We start from the raw sequence: 17,766 nt of genomic DNA on the forward strand, positions 1-17,766 counted from the left end.
CCACTTAGAACCCAAACCTTGTCCCCAGTATTATGAACCCCACTTAGAACCAAAACCTTGTCCCCAGTATTATGAACCCCACTTAGAACACAAATCTTGTCCCCAGCATTATGAACCCCACTTATTACCCAAACCTTGTCCCCAGTATTATGAGCCCCACTTAGAACCCAACCCTTGTCCTCAGTATTGTGAACCCCACTTAGAACGCAAACCTTGTCCCCAGTATTGTGAACCCCACTTAGAACGCAAACCTTGTCCCCAGTCTTATGAACCCCACTTCGACCCCAAACCTTGTCCCCAGGATTATGAACGCCACTTAGAACCCAAACCTTATCCCCAGTATTATGAACGCCACTTAAAACCCAAACCTTGTCCCCGGTATTATGAACTCCACTTATAACCCAATCCTTGTCCCCAGTATTACGAACCCCACTTAGAACCCAACCCTTGTCCTCAGTATTGTGAACCCCATTTAGAACCCAACCCTTGTCCTCAGTAGCATAACTCCAATTATAACCCAAACCTTGTCACCAGTATTATGAACCCCCCTTAGAACACAAATCTTGTCCCCAGCGTTATGAACTCCACTTAGAACCCAAATCTTGTCCTCAGTATTATGCACCCCACTTAGAACCCAACCCTTGTCCTCAGTAGCATAACTCCAATTATAACCCAAACCTTGTCCTCAGTACTATGAACCCCACTTATAACCCAATCCTTGTCCCCAGTATTAGGATACCTACTTATAACCCAAACCTTGTCACCAGTATTATGAACCCAACTTCGAAACCAAACCTTGTACCCAGTATTCTGAACCCAACTTAGAACCCAAATCTTGTCCCCAGTATTATAAACCCCACTTATAACCAAAACCTTGTCCCCAGTATTATAAACCCCACTTAGAACCAAAACCGTGTCCCCAGTATTATGAACGCCACTTAAAACCCAAACCTTGTCCCCAATATTATGAACCCCACTTCGAACCCAAACCTTGTCCTCAGGATTATGAACCCCACTTATAACCAAAACCTTGTCCCAAGTATTATGAACCCCACTAAGAACCCAAACCTTGTCCTCAGTACTATGAACTCCACTTAGAACTCAAATCTTGTCCCCAGTATTATGCACCCCACTTAGAACCCAAAACTTGTCCCCAGTATTATGCACCCCACTTAGAACCCAACCCTTGTCCTCAGTAGCATAACTCCACTTATAAACCAAACCTTGTCCCCAGTATTGTGAACCCCACTTAGAACTCAAATCTTGTCCCCAGTATTATAAACCCCACTTATAACCAAAACCTTGTCCCAAGTATTATGAACCCCACGTATAACCCAAACCTTGTCCCCAATATTATGAACCCCACTTTGCACCCAAACCATGACTCCAGTGTTATAAACCCCACTTATAACCAAAACCTTGTCCCAAGTATTATGAACCCCACCTAGAACCCAAATCTTGTCCCCAGTATTATGCACCCCACTTAGAACCCAACCCTTGTCCTCAGTAGCATAACTCCAATTATAACCCAAACCTTGTCACCAGTATTATGAACCCCCCTTAGAACACAAATCTTGTCCACAGCATTATGAACCCCATTTAGAACCCAAACCTTGCCCCCAGTATTATGAACCTCACTTAGAACCCAAACCTTATCCCCAGTATTATGAACTCCACTTAGAACTCAAATCTTGTCCCCAGTATTATGAAACCCACTTATAACCCAAACCTTGTCCCCGGTATTATGAACTCCACTTAAAACACAAATCTTGCCCCCAGTATTATGAACCTCACTTAGAACCCAAACCTTATCCCCAGTATTATGAACTCCACTTAAAACACAAATCTTGCCCCCAGTATTATGAACCTCACTTAGAACCCAAACCTTTTCCCCAGTATTACGAACCCCACTTATAACCCAAACCTTTTCCCCAGTATTACGAACCCCACTTATAACCAAAACCTTGTCCCAAGTATTATGAACCCCACCTAGAACCCAAACCTTGTCACCAGTATTATGAACCCAACTAAGAACCAAAACCTTGTCCACAGTATTATGAACCCCATTTAGAACCAAAACCTTGTCCACAGTATTATGAACCCCATTTAGAACCAAAACCTTGTCCTCAGTATCATGAACCCCACTTAGAACGCAAACCTTGTCCCCAGTCTTATGAACCCCACTTCGAGCCCAAACCTTGTCCCCAGGATTATGAACGCCACTTAGAACCCAAACCTTGTACCCAGTATTCTGAACCCAACTTAGAACCCAAACCTTATCCCCAGTATTATGAACTCCACTTATAACCCAATCCTTGTCCCCAGTATTACGAACCCCACTTATAACCCAAACCTTGTCACCAGTATTATGAACCCAACTAAGAACCAAAACCTTGTCCTCAGTAGCATAACTCCAATTATAACCCAAACCTTGTCACCAGTATTATGAACCCAACTTAGAACACAAACCTTGTCCCCAGCAGAACACAAATCTTGTCCACAGCATTATGAACCCCATTTAGAACCAAAACCTTGTCCACAGTATTATGAACCCCACATAGAACCCAAACCTTGTCACCAGTATTATGAACCCAACTAAGAACCAAAACCTTGTCCACAGTATTATGAACCCCATTTAGAACCAAAACCTTGTCCACAGTATTATGAACCCCACGTATAACCCAAACCTTGTCACCAGTATTATGAACCCCCCTTAGAACCCCACCCTTGTCCCCAGCATTATGAACTCCATTTAGAACCCAAACCTTGCCCCCAGTATTATGAACCTCACTTAGAACCCAAACCTTTTCCCCAGTATTATGAACACCACTTAGAACCCAAACCTTTTCCCCAGTATTACGAACCCCACTTATAACCCAATCCTTGTCCCCAGTATTACGAACCCCACTTATAACCCAAACCTTGTCCCCAGTCTTATGAACCCCCCTTAGAACACAAATCTTGTCCCCAGCGTTATGAACTCCACTTAGACCCCAAATCTTGTCCCCAGCATTCCTCAGTAGCATAACTCCACTTATAACCCAATCCTTGTCCCCAGTATTACGAACCCCACTTAGAACCCAACCCTTGTCCTCAGTATTGTGAACCCCATTTAGAACCCAAACCTTGTCACCAGTATTATGAACCCCATTTAGAACCCAACCCTTGTCCTCAGTAGCATAACTCCAATTATAACCCAAACCTTGTCACCAGTATTATGAACCCCGCTTAGAACCCAAACCTTTTCCCCAGTATTACGAACCCCACTTATAACCAAAACCTTGTCCCAAGTATTATGAACCCCACCTAGAACCCAAATCTTGTCCCCAGCGTTATGAACTCCACTTAGACCCCAAATCTTGTCCCCATCATTATGAACCCCACTTATTGTATTATCAACCCCACTTAGAACCCAAAACTTGTCCCCAGTATTATAAACCCCACTTAGAACCAAAACCGTGTCCCCAGTATTATGAAACCCACTTATAACCCAAACCTTTTCCCCAGTATTACGAACCCCACTTATAACCAAAACCTTGTCCCCAGTATTGTGAACCCCACTTAGAACTCAAATCTTGTCCCCAGTATTATAAACCCCACTTAGAACCAAAACCTTTTCCTCAGTATTATGAACTCCACTTAAAACACAAATCTTGCCCCCAGTATTATGAACCCCACCTAGAACCCAAATCTTGTCCCCATCATTATGAACCCCACTTAGAGCACAAACCTTGTCCTCAGTATCATGAACCCCACTTAGAACTCAAATCTTGTCCCCAGTATTATAAACCCCACTTAGAACCAAAACCGTGTCCCCAGTATTATGAAACCCACTTATAACCCAAACCTTGTCCCCGGTATTATGAACTCCACTTAGACCCCAAATCTTGTCCCCATCATTATGAACCCCACTTAAAACCCAAACCTTCCCCCCAGTATTATGAACCTCACTTAGAACCCAAACCTTTTCCCCAGTATTATGAACGCCACTTAGAACCCAAACCTTGTCCCCAGTATTATGAACCCCACTTAGAATCCAAACCTTGTCCTCATTTGAATACAACCCACTTCCACTTAGAATTGGTAAATTTAATATTTTTTAATAAATATGGACAAACTGAATATGTCATAATGAAAATAAACCAAAATATCTTTGAAGAAAACATTGAAATTTTCTGTCTCAAAATTATATAAATCAAATCTATTGAGAACCTGGTATTGATTAAGTGTGGGTTTTTTAATTAAAAAACATCAAATATTTATTACAATTCTATAGCTTATTAAAAGAGTTTTCTAACCTGTGTACACAATCTAAGGAGCTGCTTCATGGAGACTTGGTTATCCTGGACAAGGGAACCCAGTGCCTTGCTAAGGTGCTGTAAACTTTCTGTGGTCTCTTGTGTCCCCGCTCCCGTCTTGGACTGTGGACAGGCAATCTTACCCGATGCACACAAGCACATCAGCTGTACGATCACCATGATATCAGACAGGCCAATGTACTCTAGAGCGGCTGGCAGACTACAGGAGGAGTCACTGTAACAATCAAACATTCTTTCCTCAACGACATTTTATTTTGCATACCGTAAAAACCCATGTAATTTGCGCACTTTTTTTTCAGAAATTTAATACCCAAAGTGGGGGGTGCGTAAAATACACAGGTATAGAAAATTTCAAGTTTTTTTCAGGAAAAGATCGACGATTCTGGGAGATCGCCATCTTGGATTATGTCCCTTGGTACACGGAACTCTAAGACAAATGACGATCAACAAATTTATTTATGTCAAACATTAATAAAAGATACATAATATGTTGTTATGTGAGTTTATGTGAAAAGTATTAATAAATACGTAACCGTTAACAAAAAAAGTTTAGCCAAATTCCTATGCCAGAGAATCGCCGATCAACTTACGACATTACGTTTCGACATCTCGGTGCGTTTCCCCATACTATTACGAAAATGTAGTTGTTCAATTTAAGCTCCGTTCTATGTAAGTTCTGTAAGTTTTTTNGAATCGTAAAAATAGTCTGCGTTAACTATTTTTTTCCTTGGAGTAGATTTGAAGAGGATGTATTGATTGTCCACGCTTCTAGTATAAACATATTTTTTATAATCCCTTATCAGTTATTGGTAGATAGATCGTGTAAACATTCTTTAAATAATCCAATTTATTTTCCAAACTAGGTTTGTGCATTAAAAATTAATTCAGTGTTTTGCAAAATCATTCAGTAATGAAGTCAGCACAAATATACATTTTTACCCATAAATAACTAGAGAAACTGTAAGCAAGCTCACAAAGATATACCGCCCAACTTCATCTTATTTAGGGATCAACATTTTGTTTGTAGGGAGGTATAGTAATCAAATTACAAATTCCTTTCCTCATGCATATCTAAATATGATGAACATTCATTGTGCTAAGTTACAAAAACAAACAACAAATGGGAGGAGTTCCACTTACAATGACTCTAGAGTAGGGCTTAAAGGGCCATAACTCAAGAAAAAATAGTTGAACCACAACTTCCTTTCTGTATGCAAATCTACATATGATGTACTTTTACTATAACAGGTTGCGCTTTCAATGTTCATGGATAGACAGACAGATGAACGACGGACCAGGGTATAAGCTCACTTGATCCTTCGGGGCCAGGTGAGCTAAAAATGTTATTTGTTAGTTTGTTAAAAAATCCCAGGGGCCTTGATAGCTAGCTCACCTTGATTTTTGTTCTTTCAATTTAAAACCTGCTAAACACTTGATTCTTTAATCAAGATAACAGTTAACTTTGTCAGATGCAGTGTTTGACAAGGTGATCCAATAATCTTACCGGGCTAATTCCATATTGGACAAGTTATTAGGCTAAGGTCTGTCATATTGGCCCAAGGCCGCAGGCCGAGGGCCAATGTGACAGACGAGGCCTAATTACTTGGCCAATGTGGAATAAGCTGATTAATGACACTTTCATTAATGACAATTTTATTTCGTTAAAGAAAAAACCCCACAGGTGACATCAGCTAAAATTCACAGGTTAATTATAATGATGGTCAGAGTTAATGGTTGATGCCCCGGATATCTGAGCCTGTATTCATGAAACCGTTCTCATGCTCAAATTAAAAAAAAAATCTAATTTTGTCAATTGTTGGAAACATTTTGAAGAGACTTAAAGGGGCATCACGCTGAAGTGACTATTTTTTTTGTCTTTTTTCAAATACTACATAAACATATCAAGTGAGACTCCTTATGGAAAATAACGATCGGATTAGGCTGAAATAGATTCATAAAAATGATTAAATCTAAGATAATCATCAGTATTTCTACCTGTCTGACCAACGTTTTGTTCAGGGATTTCCCTCTACTAGCGCATGCGCATAGCACACCATTTCTTTGTAAACAAAATGACTGGCCGTGTGAAGTAAGCCAAAGAAAAGTGTCGTACCGTGTCAGCTACGAAGCGAAAAGTTGCCAAATGGTCAAAGATAGCGCAAGGAGTACGTTACGCAATCATTATTACAGGTGGGAAGTATTCAAAGGAGAAAATAACTGTCGTAGCAGTTAGTACGGTGCATGTATTCTTCCGGGTAGCCGGTTAAGCTGAAATGGAATCGACAGAAGTGCTAGCGCTGTTTATGTTATGAATAAATATCTAAAACTATTAACCTCGCTAGTATCATTGTGTGAGTTTGAACACAGATGAACTTAGTTTAATATGTCAATGGGCATGTATCGGAGATAGTTTACTTTGTGTTTCTATGATTATACAGTGGTTTATGCGAAAGGAAAGGATAAGTGACTGGTTAGTTTGATTTTGTCATGAGGCCCTCCAAGGGATAACTGTTGTGATAGCCACGACGTTTTCTGTCTCTGTCGGTACTCGTGATCGCCACCACAATGTAATAAAAAAAATCACAAACGTTTCTCTTTTTCATACGCGTGTATTTGTCATTGCATATATGCACTTTATGAAAACATTTGAAAAGGGATATTCGTCTCGTGAATATTCCTTTTTACAGAAAGGTTTGTCCCATGGTTGAAGAAAGGTGTTTAGCCCTGTACAGATGTCACATTCCGGTACTAAATTCAATATATATTTATATATCTATACTTTATTTTTATGCCTATTATTATTGTTGACATTTAATTGTAAATGTATGACGGGAGAAGGCTGTGATAAATTGTAAAAACGATTGCCCAATCCCTTGTTCAATTTTATTGGCAACAAATATGTTTAAAGTTAAAAAAAAAAAAAAATCTGAATATTGGCAAGTGTGCAATTAACTTCTGATGATGAATAACTACTGTTCAATAAGTTTTAATACGGACTTAGAAATCATATTACTTGGTTTCATAGTACGGTAAGAAGTTGCAGTTGCCTGACGCCCCTCTCTGGGAGCCCCTTTGGAAACCGTTTCATCTCGCCCAGACCGCTCGTGTTTACTGCCTAGTCAGGTGACGTTATCGGCACTATTTTTAGCAGGGCTTTCCCGAACAATTCAAGTGGTCAAACTGGTCATTTGGAACGAACTAAGAATATCGGGATAGCGAGGTAACATAAGTGGAAGTGCATACAATACATACATTCATTAAAAAAAAAATGTCTCTTCACGTGATGTCCCTTTAAAGCCAAATACCGTTTTCAAAGTTTACATTTGACTTTTTTAGATTATTTGACATGATTCAGTGTTACACCTGGACGTGTTATGTAAAGAACGTCATGACCTAACAAGGTCTTTTTCACACATGGATATCTACTAAACAATTGATCGACCCCACTTACCTACCCATTGTGGAGTAATACTTAAACACTTACCTGCTGGCGAGGACAGAGAGAGCTTTCATCACAATACTGCGAGCCAGCATCACCTGCATAGTGGAGGTTATCCGCTGAAGTGCGATCTGTCTGTCACGTGGGGTCTTTAAGTTGGTGGCCTGTTCCCCCAGTGTACGGTACTTATTGTTGGGTTGAGATGCCTGAAGTAGACTCCCTGTAACATACAAGGCTTGCTGAAGTGCTCTAGATGGTGTCTAATACTGTCAAAATTGATAACAAGAGGCCCAATGGACCTGTATCAATCACCTTGTATTAATCTCACACCTTAAAATTGGACTAAAATAAAGCTACAGACAAAATATCAATATCTCAAAATCTTAAAAATTTTAACACATTAGACTCCTGTGACCTTGAAAGTCATTAAGTTAAACAAACTTCATAGCCATTCATCCCAGAATGCAACTTGTCAATTATCACTACCCTAGACCTTTTGTTTATTGAGAAGATGACTTAAGATTTACACACAATTGACCAGATGTGAACTTGAAAGAGTGTCAAGGTCATTCACATTAACAATCTTGATAGCTCTTCATCTGAGCATGCTACTGGTCACATATCACCATCTTTTGCATTAAGGTTATTCAGAAGTATTTTTAGATATTTCACCCCTGTGAGCTAGTGTTCGGAATCGGTTGGAAATCCATGATCAATAATCGGTTGAAGGCAACTTACCAATTATCTATTATATAATCGGTTGGCGCCTCTTTTTGGATACACTTTGGGGCTTTCTTGCAATTTGTGTCTTTGTACACCTTTTTATCATATTTAAACATGCTTGACTGGTTGATTGATGTGTCTGATCAATGATATTGTTTTTTTCCACAATAAAAAAACAAGCAGCTAAGTGTCTAATTGATTTATTTAAGTAAAACTTTCTTTCAAGTTAAAACATCATTGTTTCTCTTAATTTCTCTTGCAGAATGAATTTATTTTAAAACCACACAAGCATCTCATTCATGTAAATATTTTTTTTGCTTAATAGTAGTTGACAAATTACTCTTAGATTCTTTTAATCTGTTTTTCAACTTTTTACAAAAGTTAAACTTATGCATTCCTGACTTTAAACAAGGGTATCGCGATAGCGGAACATACTACGCTCATCATACATTGAATGAGTAGTTCTCTGTATGGTTGTACATGAAGGGCCATAGCTCCATAAATTACGGTTGGACAGTGGTGTTTATTGAACTTGTCGGAGCTGTCATGGCAATAAACCTTCCAATGAAATTTGAAGTTAATCTGTTGAAAACTTTTTGGTAATTAAATAAAGGGTCATAACCCTGTCAATTGTGGTCTGATAATTACGGTTAAACCTTCCTATGAAGTTTGAAGTTAATCCAGATAAAACTATTTAAGATGATTAAAGGGCCATAACTCTGTTAATCATGGTCCAATAATTGCGGTTATCCAAATAGTCCAAGCTTTCATGGCAGTGAACCTTCCTAAGAAGATTGAAGTTAATCCGTAGAAAACTTCTCGAGATATTGAGCAGACACTGTTTCGGTAACTGAACAAGCCATCACAATTTAAAGTGATACAAATCCCCTCGCATTCACACAGTGTGACATATATGAAAGGAAATGAAGTCGCTAGTTTTTTTCTAAAAATAGTAAAAGTGACCTTGACTTTTAACGCAGTAACCTGAAACGCGAACTTGTTCAAGATAAATATATATTGCCATACCAATCACTTTTATCAAGTTTCATACAAATTCTGTTGAGGAATGAAGTTGATAGAGCAAAGTTTTTTTTATCAGTCTCAAAATGAAACATGCACAACTTTAGATCAAGGGTAACCTTCATATGAAATTTGAGACAGGTCCATCAAGTACTTTTTGAATAATAGCGATAACAAAATGTGTTTAGTATGGACGAAGGACAGAAGAATGAAGGATGGACTACAGGCAAAAAAGTATCTCGATACAGATTAGAGCATTTTGTTTTAATTATTGTAGTCAAAAGTCCAAATAAATACCATATTGACTTTCTTTGGTACCGTAGCTCATCTCAGGATATGCCTGCCTATCTTATTTGGTAATTATAGGAGAGGTACTGGAGAAACTGTGAGCAAATCCACCAAGATGAGGTCAGATGTGTACAACACAGTGACCTACCTGCCCACAAAATTTGTTTAATCCTGACAAAATAGTGTAAGAGATATGCTCTGGACCAACTTCTTTCGAAAGTTAATGTTAAATGTCAAAGCATAGGTCACAGGTACCTACTTTTCATACTCTACACCTTGCCATCCCAAGATGTACTTGCATACCAAATCCGATTACTACAGACAATATAGCTGCAGTGGACCAGTTCTAAATCGAGACGAGGGGCTCAAAGACTCTTGCACATCTACGACCAAGCATTAAACAAAGCGTAGCTGGATCGAGTCATTTTGGTACATATGTAACAACTATTGTACATATACGCTTACAGCGTAGCCAAAATCAACATCGATTATGTGGTACACATTTTACATCTTTGTGTGCATACGCTTCACTGGTCAGTTGTCTGATGAAGGTGACATTGTATATATCGTACTAGTCATCGAAACGTCACATACATTTTTTTTTGGTTGTGTAAAAAAGAACTTTTCATAATCCATACTTACCAACATGAAGAAAATGTTTAGAAATACAGACGATAATAGTTAGTAAATAGCCTTTTGTGGCTATCAATGTTCCACTTACATAGAGGTGTACCAGCATCGGCTGCAGCAGAAGCCTGAACCAGCTTGTATCCCAGGGGGTCTATCTCAGAGAACTTGAGGGGATCTGGGCAGGGTTTCCAGTCTGTGATGCCTAGTTTGGGGAGCAGGTTTTCAGTCTCATCTATAAAAGTTCCTCCTCGACAGCCCATTTGTAGCTCTTGTTCTGTCAGAAAGCATGTTCAATAAATATTGGGTTAGACTTAAGTTTGAGGAAGATTTAAAGAAGTCCAGATTACTGTAATACTCTTTCTGTTTGTCTTGCATTTACATGTAAATCTAATTGAAATATCTATATACAGTCAAACTTCCATAAATTGAACTTTGAAAAACTTAAGCAGTCATGTCAAAAATTCTCTATTGTACTGCAAATATTTCCAAGTATTGATTCTGTCTTTCAGCAACCCCTTACCTTACCAATCCCTCTGTCCCCATTGGAGTGGGGGCATAGTTTATACAATATTGAATCCCATTGGGCCACAGAAACCCTATATAAATTTTGGTTTAGATCCCTTCTTCTGTGCGACACAAAAAAGGATTTTTAAGATTTACGACAATTTACCTTTGCAGGCCACGCCCCTGTGCCCCCATGGGAAACACACTCTTAAGAAATGAAATAGAGTCCTTGTCGCTCAAAGCATTGTCTAATCTGAATTTGATTTAAAACTATACATTTTTAAAGAAGGAAGATTATTCCAAAGATTTGCAACTATTTCTCCTCTTGGGGCCGATTTCTTTGCTGCCCCCTCCCCCTGGGGAACCACAACGTCAGTTTATGATACAAAATGGAGAATCTTTTGCCCAAGGATGCTCTACACCAAACTTGGGAGTGGAGGGGGCATCCCCTCTGTTTATACTAAACTAATTTCTCTTTCCCCGAGATTACTTAAGACCAAATTTGGTTAAAATCTCTTCATTCGTACAAAAGAAGTAGGATTTTAAACATTTTTTGCTATATTGAATTATCTATTACCAAATATAATGCCCTATGGCCAAGGATGCTCTACATCATTTGGATAAAATCATACAGAAGAGGAAGGATTTTAAAGAATTACCTTAATTTCCCCTATTAAGCACCCTTTGCCATAAGATAGGGCCACACCCTCTATTTTGTACAAAATCAAGTCCCTTTTTCCACAAGGATACTCTAAACCAAATAAGGTTCAAAACCCTCCATTCATACAGAAGAAAGATTTTGAACATTTATCTCTATGTCCAAGGGGAGCCACACCCGACGTTTATACAAAATTGCATTGCCCTCGCTAGAATATATGACAAACTTTGGTTAAAATCCCTCAAGTTGTACAGAAGAAGGTTTTTAAACAATTATTGCCATGTTCTTCCTCCTCTGCCCCACATCCTGTTTTTACAAAATTGGGTCCCCTTTGCCCGAGAATTCACCCTGAACCTCTTGGTTATGCAGAAGAAGTTATTTAAAGTATATTTGTGCCAGGTGAGCTATCATGAAAGAGATCTAATTCTTGTTTTGTGTCTTAAGTACTTTCAGTAATTTGATTCCGATATATTGTAACAGTTTTAATCAGTGATATCTTGAAATGTTGTAGAAAAGAAGTGAAAAGTAGAAATGAATATAACAAATGATCAAACATACCCAATGTTGTGTATTCCACAGCATTGAGGAGGTCGGGAGCCTTCTGGGTAGAGCTGCCAAGACCTGCTCCTATAGCCTCTCTCTGCTCCTTTGCCCTGTCCTGGTCAGAGTTACTAGCCCTGTTTCCATGGATCTCACGGTGTTGATCGCGACAAGCCTTACACAAGGCATAGCTGGGATAGCCTGTCCCACACACAGCGGGCCAAGGACACATCCCATACACACCATTGTTGCTGTACACATTGTTACATGATATTCCTGCAAATTAAACAACAAATAGTGCCTTATGCCACAGAAAATTTTAGTACATTACACTCAACAGATAGTGCCTTATACCACAGAAAATTTTAGTACATTACACTCAACAGATAGTGCCTTATACCACAGAAAATTTTAGTACATTACACTCAACAGATAGTGCCTTATACCACAGAAAATTTTAGTACATTACACTCAACAGATAGTGCCTTATACCACAGAAAATTTTAGTACATTACACTCAACAGATAGTGCCTTATACCACAGAAAATTTTAGTACATTACACTCAACAGATAGTGCCTTATACCACAGAAAATTTTAGTACATTACACTCAACAGATAGTGCCTTATACCACAGAAAATTTTAGTACATTACACTCAACAGATAGTGCCTTATACCACAGAAAATTTTAGTACATTACACTCAACAGATAGTGCCTTATACCACAGAAAATTTTAGTACATTACACTCAACAGATAGTGCCTTATACCACAGAAAATTTTAGTACATTACACTCAACAGATAGTGCCTTATACCACAGAAAATTTTAGTACATTACACTCAACAGATAGTGCCTTATACCACAGAAAATTTTAGTACATTACACTCAACAGATAGTGCCTTATACCACAGAAAATTTTAGTACATTACACTCAACAGATAGTGCCTTATACCACAGAAAATTTTAGTACATTACACTCAACAGATAGTGCCTTATACCACAGAAAATTTTAGTACATTACACTCAACAGATAGTGCCTTATACCACAGAAAATTTTAGTACATTACACTCAACAGATAGTGCCTTATACCACAGAAAATTTTAGTACATTACACTCAACAGATAGTGCCTTATACCACAGAAAATTTTAGTACATTACACTCAACAGATAGTGCCTTATACCACAGAAAATTTTAGTACATTACACTCAACAGATAGTGCCTTATACCACAGAAAATTTTAGTACATTACACTCAACAGATAGTGCCTTATACCACAGAAAATTTTAGTACATTACACTCAACAGATAGTGCCTTATACCACAGAAAATTTTAGTACATTACACTCAACAGATAGTGCCTTATACCACAGAAAATTTTAGTACATTACACTCAACAGATAGTGCCTTATACCACAGAAAATTTTAGTACATTACACTCAACAGATAGTGCCTTATACCACAGAAAATTTTAGTACATTACACTCAACAGATAGTGCCTTATACCACAGAAAATTTTAGTACATTACACTCAACAGATAGTGCCTTATACCACAGAAAATTTTAGTACATTACACTCAACAGATAGTGCCTTATACCACAGAAAATTTTAGTACATTACACTCAACAGATAGTGCCTTATACCACAGAAAATTTTAGTACATTACACTCAACAGATAGTGCCTTATACCACAGAAAATTTTAGTACATTACACTCAACAGATAGTGCCTTATACCACAGAAAATTTTAGTACATTACACTCAACAGATAGTGCCTTATACCACAGAAAATTTTAGTACATTACACTCAACAGATAGTGCCTTATACCACAGAAAATTTTAGTACATTACACTCAACAGATAGTGCCTTATACCACAGAAAATTTTAGTACGTTACACTCAACATCAGAATGTCATTCAACTGGTTCTAGTATAAAATCAAATATCCTAAAAGTAAAGTTCTGGACGATTCTATTTTTAGTAACAGTAACCTTGACCTTTGATTAACCTCAGCCAAAATAAACAGCTTTCCCTTAATAATACATATCGCATCAGAAATTTGTGCAATTATTTGTTCACAATCAAGTTTCAAGATCACGACCAGGTCAAAATATTTATTTTTAGCAAGAACTACCTTTACATTTGATGAGGAATTCCCTGAATTAATATTTTTCCCATCTTCTCTGGGGCGACTCACACACCAAGTGTGAACTTTGTGCAGTTATTCTTTCTGTGAAAATCTATTTTTAATGGTGACTTTAATATGTAAACATTGCATAAAAATTGGTTTTGAAGATAGGATCCAGACAAGGAATAACTATTTTTAGAAAATCGTGACCTTGACTTTGGAAAACCAATGCCAAAACCTATTAGGTTGTCCTTCCTGTTAGAGCAATCCACATACTGAGTTTGACATTCATGCTATCATTCATTTTGATGTTAGGATTTAGACATGGAAATACCATTTATAGTAATTATATAACAGTGACCTTGACCTTCCAAAAATCATGCCTAAAATCAATAGAGTTCCTTCATACCTATTAGCTCTGCATAAAGATCTGACTTACTAGAATGCTTGATTTATTATGATGTCAGAAAGTGTGAATGATATGACACTGCAAACCCCTGAACCTTTGGATTGCCCAGTGTATTACAGCCGGTGAAGCAGATGAGACCAAAGTAGGAATCATGTCTATAGAAATCACAAGACAGTAATGAAAATGTTTAGAAAATATGTGACTTGCAAGATGAGCCAGTGCATGCTAAAACAAAATCCAGTGTATATTTAGATGATCAGGTTCTACTAGATTGTGGAAAGAGGTGGGTAGTAGGAACTCACTGCCACAGCCTGGGTGCTCAAACTGCAGGTGGCCGAGGAAGTTATCTGTTTCCTGTTGGCAGAGCTCACACACCACTGATGGGTCAGCTTCAAATTCCATTCTCTGTAAATATAGGCAAAAGGACTATTTCTGAGGGACGAAAGTGATTTGCATTAAGCTTATTTCTTCAATAATACTAAGTTTTGATGACGCACACAGACCTGTTTAAGGCGAGTAAAAACCATTGACTAAACACTGAACACTTTGTTGACACTCGTGTTTACTATGCACCTTCACCCTTTCACCACTGTAGACCATTATGGACTCGTCCAGATCAATGCATGGTAGAGGCGACTAAAGTTACATAGGGGTAAAAGGGTTAAGGTAACTTTTACTTCAATGTTAAGACATTAACTAATCTAACCATTTCACCCTGTAAAACTTTAATAAACTCTACCAAAAATAGATTTGGATGAGTCCATTATGGTCTACAGTGTTGAAAAGGTTAAGCCTTTTTATTTACTTATCCCTGCCAACCACCAGAGTTCCTCCAGTCATACTCCAATCCCTCATACCAGGTTCACAGACAACTTACTATTGCATTCATGAGGTCCCATGTAGACTCAGCTTGTGTTGGGAAAAGATCGTCAATATCCTCCAGATTGTACAGATCATCCGTCATGTTACAAATGTCGCTACAGAGGGCATCAAAGGTGTCGCTCAGCCCAGGATTCTCCGACATTCTCTCATACAAATCTGATGGTGTGGTAACCTCACCCGCCATTTGTAGAGATTCTGATCGCTCTAGCTCACGTTCGTTGGCTGTAATAGGTGAATGGGTTTTGTTTAGCACATCTGTAATAGCCATCTTTTTTCTAGAGTGTTAATAAAGGAACTTACAATTAATATTACACAAGAGGACTAAGAGCCGTTACTCGCTCTCCTAGTCTTATACTTTTAATCTTAAACTATACCAAAACATACACACCACAATAGAACCAACTTAATTATGATATTCTAATTGCCAGAAAAACTGTTGCTTATGGGCTAACTAATACCCCCGCATTCCTGCTGCTTGTTGCCCCTGTAGGGGCTAAATAAACAAGTGAAAAAATATACAGAAAGATCAAGGGTCAATTTTCAAAACTATGAAGTTTCATAGAAGTGGGATATTGTAGTACCAACATTGTGAGGTTGTGAGCACGAGGGAAACATGGTCCAAGGTCATATTATTATGACTCACACTGGTTTTCTGAGAGATGATCATGGTGGGATGTGACATAGCCTTTATATTATCTGCACCTGCAGTCACAGTACATCCCTATTTTATAATCTGTACCTGTATTGGAAAGAAAACTCCTGATGTCAACATGTCTTGTGCGTGAAATTGGTCGTGGACTTCTAACGTAGCGTGAGCGGCGTGTGTCTGGCTCCTCATTTGAGTCATCACTAGATTCATTCAATAAGCCCTCCAAAGATATACGTCTAGACAGCAACATACTGAAATATTGATGCCAATGTATGTATGTATATTGTTCTGATACCTTTATAAAGGCTAACAACAAATATGTAAAGTAGACACTTGTAAATAAACTAAATCTATAGTTTTCCTTTTATTCATCCTGTACCTGTATGGGTCCCGGATGTCGTCTTCTGGTGGCTGTGAGTCACTGATAATATCACAGTTCCTGTCCGTCTCTCGTCCTGGCATAGTGTCTCGGGTAATTTTAGTCGCATGTTCCTCAGGCTCCTGGACATCCAGTGGGTGTTCCAACATCCATGTGGCGAGGGTGTTTATTCCATGGGCAGATACCTCATTTCTGTTTACACCTAAACGTCAACATTCTGCGTAAATATGTTTTCAAAGTATTTCAAAACGATGGTCAATCTAAGTAAATGATTGCCAGAAATGAAATACAATGTACAACTGTAGCTATGTGTTACATACGGTCAATCTCTCTACCGTGACGGATTAAAGGATTTCACATTGTGAAGAGACTTAAAACCTGTTATTAACAGTAAAAGCAGAAACATTTGTTGAATATTTGATTTTTTCAATTCATAAATTAAGGTAGAGGGTACCACAGCATCAGTCTGTCTGAACACACCAATGATAAAAATGGGCTTAACAGACCATCCTGGGGAAGTCCAAATAGTTGTTTCTTAATGCAAGTGATGTCTTAATACAGGTTTAGTTCATAATAAGAAATGTAAGGAGAATAAACATGAAACTGATTCAAAAATATCTTACAAGTCTCTGTTAGTGCTCTCTTGATAGCACTGAGTGTGAAGCCCATCTCTAACAGAGACAGTGAGATGGGAGGAGGTGGTGGAGACGGTGACCTCGTCCTGATAGGAAGGTGAGGAGGTTTCCTCTGGGGAGGGGGAGGAGATGGCCTGAGGGGAGGGGCAGCAGGAGGAACCCGGACCATGGAATAACGGGACGCAGTGGTGGACTGAGAGCGTTCCCTTCGTGCCCGGCGGCTAAACAGGTGGCGAGAAAATGAACTGTGGGGGCCATCAGACCTGTACAAAAAACAGAAACAATTTAATTATAAACACAGACCTGTATAGTGTTACTGTTGTTCCATCTTATTATCACATATCATGTATGTGATATACAGCCAAATGTGATATTACAAGGTTCACATGGATAATTTAAACTTAGTTTTAGGGACTTATCAGAATAATATGTGTTACACAGCATGCTACCTGCCAATGGTCATCATCATATGCCTATTGATTATTTAGAAGAAATCATTTGGAAGATTTTTTCAACATTGACCACAGTGACCATGAAAGTGGGTCAAGGTGATTCATTTTACCAA

At 38.4% G+C, this 17,766-nt stretch overlaps 1 protein-coding gene across 4 annotated transcripts in view; it reads right to left on the reverse strand.

Moving 5' to 3' along the window:
• Positions 1-17,766, reverse strand: part of LOC110461619 (probable E3 ubiquitin-protein ligase HERC1) — a 153,254-nt gene that overhangs the window by 81,474 nt on the left and 54,014 nt on the right. For all 4 annotated transcript variants that reach the window (XM_021515182.1, XM_021515163.1, XM_021515171.1 and 1 more), the window contains 9 exons: positions 17,190-17,464; positions 16,567-16,768; positions 16,278-16,438; positions 15,534-15,760; positions 14,959-15,061; positions 12,140-12,397; positions 10,511-10,693; positions 7,804-7,978; positions 4,299-4,533 (listed from right to left, as the gene is read on the reverse strand). In XM_021515182.1, the coding sequence (XP_021370857.1) occupies positions 4,299-4,533; positions 7,804-7,978; positions 10,511-10,693; positions 12,140-12,397; positions 14,959-15,061; positions 15,534-15,760; positions 16,278-16,438; positions 16,567-16,768; positions 17,190-17,464 (1,819 nt within the window). The remainder of the gene's footprint in view (positions 1-4,298; positions 4,534-7,803; positions 7,979-10,510; positions 10,694-12,139; positions 12,398-14,958; positions 15,062-15,533; positions 15,761-16,277; positions 16,439-16,566; positions 16,769-17,189; positions 17,465-17,766) is intronic.

This window comes from Mizuhopecten yessoensis, unplaced genomic scaffold, assembly GCF_002113885.1.
Source record: "Mizuhopecten yessoensis strain PY_sf001 unplaced genomic scaffold, ASM211388v2 scaffold1405, whole genome shotgun sequence".
In the NCBI taxonomy this organism is placed as follows: domain Eukaryota; kingdom Metazoa; phylum Mollusca; class Bivalvia; order Pectinida; family Pectinidae; genus Mizuhopecten; species Mizuhopecten yessoensis.